This window comes from Elephantulus edwardii, unplaced genomic scaffold, assembly GCF_000299155.1.
Source record: "Elephantulus edwardii isolate Elephantulus edwardi_28Jun2011 unplaced genomic scaffold, EleEdw1.0 scaffold00045, whole genome shotgun sequence".
Lineage (NCBI taxonomy): Eukaryota > Metazoa > Chordata > Mammalia > Macroscelidea > Macroscelididae > Elephantulus > Elephantulus edwardii.
Genome location: NW_006399795.1, coordinates 15234447 through 15235914, shown reverse-complemented (window position 1 = coordinate 15235914; position 1468 = coordinate 15234447). Strand labels below are relative to the sequence as shown.

At 66.3% G+C, this 1468-nt stretch overlaps 1 protein-coding gene across 1 annotated transcript; it reads right to left on the bottom strand.

Annotated features, from left to right (window-relative positions):
- Positions 1-478: 478 nt before the first annotated feature.
- On the bottom strand, positions 479-1236 carry HES5 (hes family bHLH transcription factor 5). The gene is made up of 3 exons (XM_006885817.1): positions 1183-1236; positions 906-1071; positions 479-750 (listed from the first exon to the last, which is right to left on the bottom strand). Exons 1-3 carry the CDS (start codon positions 1234-1236, stop codon positions 479-481), a joined length of 492 nt encoding a protein of 163 aa, XP_006885879.1.
- Between the last annotated feature and the right edge of the window lie 232 nt (positions 1237-1468).

Below are 1468 nucleotides of genomic sequence, written 5' to 3'. Positions count from 1 at the left end.
CCCCGCACTCAGGCTGCTACTTAATCTCCTATGAGGATGCACATCGCGGTCGCCTTTACAAAAGGCAAGATGCCCCACTGCACGGCCCGCCTGGAGGGGGGGAGCTCCCACAGTCATGGGCCAGAAGAAAAGTCCTCTACAGCGGCTTCTGCCGGCCCCACCGCCTACAAATATCATAGACCCCCCCGGCAGGTGGCCCGCCGGGACTTCTCAGAAGTCATTTGCTGAAATGCAAACACACAACGACCCCGTGGGGCCAGACCCCTAGCTGCAGCCCTCTTTCTGCAGCAGATAGGCCCAGATTGTCCCAAAATGACAAGGGCCTGCACGCATCCTCTGAGAATGGCTCCCCTGCTGGCCCGCCAGTGGGGAGGAAGCCCTCCGGAGAGGCATCCGCGCTGCACCTGGGACGGGAAGGCACTTCCCTACTCGGGAGAAGAACCGCTCAGCGCAGCCCTCTGGTCCTTGGGTGGTCCCATCACCAGGGCCTCCAGAGGCCGCAGGTGGGCTGCCGCGGGGCAGCGACTTTGGCTGAGGTGAGAGACAGCTGGGGCGCAGCGCTGGCGTTCTGGGTCTCTTTGGGTGCCACAGGGGCGGCAGGGGGCCGCTGGAAGTGGTAGAGCAGCTTCATGTGCGTGTCACTGGCCGCGTGCAGGGTCAGGAACTGCACAGCCTCTTGCAGGCACCACGAGTAGCCCTCGCTGTAGTCCTGATGCAGGCTCTTGGGGCTCGCGGCAGAGGCGGCAAAAGCTGCGGAGAGGTGGGGTGGGGGGAGACAGGCGTTGAGCGGCGGGCACCAGGAACCAGAGAGCGGGGCAGGGATCTGGGGGAGCAAGGTCTCCGGGAAGCGAGGCCCCCGGGGAAGCGAGGCATCCAGGGACCGGAAGGGCAGGCCGCGCTCTCACCTTTGCTGTGCTTCAGGTAGCTGACAGCCATCTCCAGGATGTCGGCCTTCTCCAGCTTAGAGTTGGGCTGGTGCCGCGCAAACTCCTGCTCCAGCAGCAGTTTCAGCTGCTCTATGCTGCTGTTGATGCGGTCGCGGCGCATCTTTTCCACCACGGGCTTGCGTAGCTGGAGGAGGAGGAGAAGAAGAAGAAGAAGAAGGAAAAGGCGTCAGCAGGGGCGCAGGCCGGCGGAAGGCGCGGAGAGAGTCGGCGCGGAGCCCGCGGGGTTGGCACTTACCCGGTTCTTCTCCTTGGGGCTGAGCAGCTCCACCGCCACGGTGCTGGGGGCCATGCCGGCGGGCGCGGAGCGGCGAGCCGGGAGCTGGCTGAGCTGGGCGCGAGCCGCCTGATATAGGCGCGGGCTCGGCCGGGGCCTGGGGCCCGGGCGCCGCGGCCGTTCCCACGCTCGGCGGCCAATGGCGGCGCAGGCCGCACAAAGGCGCCGGCCCATTAGCGCACGCTAAATTGCCTGTGAATTGGCGCGGGCACAATGGGCGCTCCCTGAGGAGCAGGTGGGCCGCGCG

What these genes read in the sequence shown, in the direction of transcription:
- HES5 (XM_006885817.1), bottom strand. Translation starts at nt 1,236, where the DNA reads ATGGCCCCCAGCACCGTGGCGGTGGAGCTGCTCAGCCCCAAGGAGAAG. An exon ending in GCCCCAAGGAGAAGAACCGG is followed by an intron (nt 1,072 to 1,182) that starts GTAAGTGCCAAC and finishes CTCCTCCTCCAG; the next exon opens with CTACGCAAGCCCGTGGTGGA. An exon ending in CTACCTGAAGCACAGCAAAG is followed by an intron (nt 751 to 905) that starts GTGAGAGCGCGG and finishes ACCTCTCCGCAG; the next exon opens with CTTTTGCCGCCTCTGCCGCG.